This window comes from Armigeres subalbatus, unplaced genomic scaffold (genome assembly GCF_024139115.2).
Source record: "Armigeres subalbatus isolate Guangzhou_Male unplaced genomic scaffold, GZ_Asu_2 Contig1982, whole genome shotgun sequence".
Lineage (NCBI taxonomy): Eukaryota > Metazoa > Arthropoda > Insecta > Diptera > Culicidae > Armigeres > Armigeres subalbatus.
The window spans coordinates 228,821-231,861 of record NW_026942817.1 but is presented as its reverse complement, the minus strand read 5'-3'; the positions used below and the strand labels follow the sequence as shown (position 1 = coordinate 231,861).

At 37.4% G+C, this 3,041-nt stretch overlaps 1 protein-coding gene across 1 annotated transcript; it reads right to left on the bottom strand.

Annotated features, from left to right (window-relative positions):
- Positions 1 to 4: 4 nt before the first annotated feature.
- On the bottom strand, positions 5 to 552 carry LOC134203604 (larval cuticle protein 9-like; the record flags this gene model as incomplete). Its single annotated transcript, XM_062678486.1, has 3 exons — positions 367 to 552; positions 126 to 298; positions 5 to 33 (listed from the first exon to the last, which is right to left on the bottom strand). Coding segments are annotated over exons 1-3 (351 nt in total), but the record flags the coding sequence as incomplete, so codon positions are not given.
- Between the last annotated feature and the right edge of the window lie 2,489 nt (positions 553 to 3,041).

Below are 3,041 nucleotides of genomic sequence, written 5' to 3'. Positions count from 1 at the left end.
GCAGCTCAACAGTATATGAAGGTTTATCACCAACTGTTAAAGAATAGAAACATTAGATTTTTATAGAATTCAAATGACAAATGACTCTCATTAACTGATTTAATCAAATTATTTTATTAACTTACCGACAACAGTTGGATGATAACCATTTTCGTCTGAATAGTACGAGATGGTATACTTTACTCCATTGGGTGCTGTATAACTGTACAACCCGGTTATAACCAAAATTTCTCGACCGTCTGTCAGCTGCTTTTTATAAGCGTTTGAACGAACTTCACGACCATCATCCAATCCATAACTGAAATAGAAAAAAAAAACACCCTCAAATGGCACACAACTACAATGAGAACATTGATTTAAGCAAACCTCCAATCGAACTCATTAGTGGCGTAATTGTTGCTTTCTGATACCACCTTCAGGTTGTTGGAGTCAGCTTCTTTGACTTCTGGAGCAGCTGGATGTACCAAGCATAACAAAAAGGTCAAGATCACTGCGACGAAACACGTTTGATCCATCTTCACAGAGCTTATGCCACCGACTACTACGGCACTAATTTACCAGTTTTTACCGCATCATGCGGTGGACAAGGACTGGTCCCGAGCATTACGGTGGACTGGGGCTAACCGAACAGAGTTTTTTTTATTTCAACTTGCTACAGCGGTTACAAAATATTCAAAATATCAATGATCATACAGATCATCAAGTTGGTGTATTGATAGATTTGATTCACTTTGTAATTGAAGTAGGTATACATATACAGATCATCGACATCATGCTCCTTTGTACCTTATACTAGATAGAGCAAAAATTAAAAGAGATAATCCATCGCTAATAACTTTTCCTATGAAACCCAGCAAAAAGACGACGGGTACGCTTGTCGTAGGGCATTGAACTAACAACAGGTTCTCTGGATAAATGATTCACCTGGTCACATTTTTAAAAGAAGAAGCGATCCATTTCCCGCTTCATTAAGATTTATGAAGGGAACGTCTTTGCACATTGTGCACATTGTACATTCAAGGTGTAATGACACGCGTTATGCGCGATACTATGTTTTAGGGGATCAGTATACTTTATTGGACGTTTCTTACCCGTGCGGTAAGATTCCCGGCTACCAAACAAAACATTTCGGGGTTCGATTCCCGGTCCGGTCTAAGAATTTTTGAGTTGGAATTTTTTTTTTGACTTCCCTGGGCATAAAAGTATCATCTTTTTAGCCTAAACTTGGCTCAGAAACCTCGTAGTTAATAACTGTGGAAGTGATTAAGGTCAAGCTTCCCGGAATCTAAAACTGAATGCACTCGCCAGTGCCATTGCTAGTGCATTGAAGGTCCATATTGAAAACGTGAGTAAATTTAGTTTTGGATTCTAGGAGGCTTGTCCTTAATATAAGGCGGCATTGTCCCAGTGGGGGAAGTAATGCCAATAAAACGAGAAAAAGTTTACTTTGTTAGATCAGCACTTAATAAACGGACACTCCAAAGGTCCAGGCATTTCTGACACTAGGATTCTGACACAAAGCGTTCACCCGCCATTCAAATAAGTTTTATCATGTTATGGCCTTCTGTGAATTATTAATTAAAAAAATTAAATTCAGAAAATCATAGGTACAAAAAGAAATTTAGGAGTTCATGGATCAATATTAAGTATAGGGGGAATGTTCCGATCTCCATGTCACAGAACATATATTTATCTCACTGCGAAAAAACCAGTTCCGTCACTTCTTTTTGTAATCATGCGTGCTCATTGTTGAAAAAAAAATCACAAAATAGGAAATAAAACAAGCTTCTTTCATTGCTTTGTGAGTTGAACATCGGAGATGTTTTTTCAGGTGCAGTACCCCTACTTACCTAAGTCTCTATTCCTAGATCATCATGAGATGTTCACAGATTGTTACAATTTGGATGATGGTTTCGTTTTAATTTCAAAATACCGTACTATGAAGTATAACGATTGGCTAAAATCAGCTTTAATATTCATCCTTTATAATTATACCGCATACTGAGACACCGTCATCGCCTTGCAAATTTGAATAACGAAATCAATTCTTCTTTCTAGGAATTCTTTAAATCACAGTTGCTTGGTCATAAAAGCGTAAAATAAGAACCCGGTACCATACAATACTCGTTACCGGCAATTCACCGCTTGAGCAGAGAAGAACGCACTGACTTAACAACCAAGGCAGACGGTCATACGAATGGACCATCAAATGATACGGAAACCAGTTTCAACAATGCTCATCGTCATCCAGAGATCCTCCGAGTGAACGATGGAGGTATCTCTCAACATAGATTGATGATGGTTAGTTTTTATGCTGCAAAAAAATAAGAGCGTGGCGCATCTCTTTGGAAGATACACCTACAGTATGGACAAAAATTGAACAATAACATATTCGATGGTATACTGCTCAACGGATACAAAACAATTATTCACAAACAACAATAAATGAACACGGTGTATCCAAATTCTAACTAAAACAAGATAATAAATTTTTTTTTTAATTGTAACCACAGTTAAGTTTACCCGTACTGCTAATCACTCAGTTTTGATAGAAGGTCGACGAATCCATAGTGGTTAATGCTACTAAATTTAAACATAAAATAACTTTTAAACCATAGAAATGACATTACTCCGAACCGATTGTTTAAATGTGTTGACGGAAGGCCGAACACCGTTATATTTTATCCTCTCCGAAACCTTTTATCAAGAACTTTTAATTTACTTTCTAGATGCTATTTTTCAATTCCGAATATTTGGATCTTTTGGTTGTTGGCATAAACCGTAATAAATGTTCAAAACTCACAAGCTTAAAATATTGACCTAATAATTTACCATATAGTTAACTAAAACATATTCAACAGCAAAATATACCATTTAGAGCGGTGTGAATTTTCCTGCACTTGCTATTCCCCCACTGTAATCCCAACGTGCGATTATATTTTTCCATATCAACGCACCTTGTGAATGTCCAGTCCTTCCGCCTACATTCGCACCAGCAAGACGATGCGCGTACAACACAGTGAGATGCGTCAGTGGTGCCC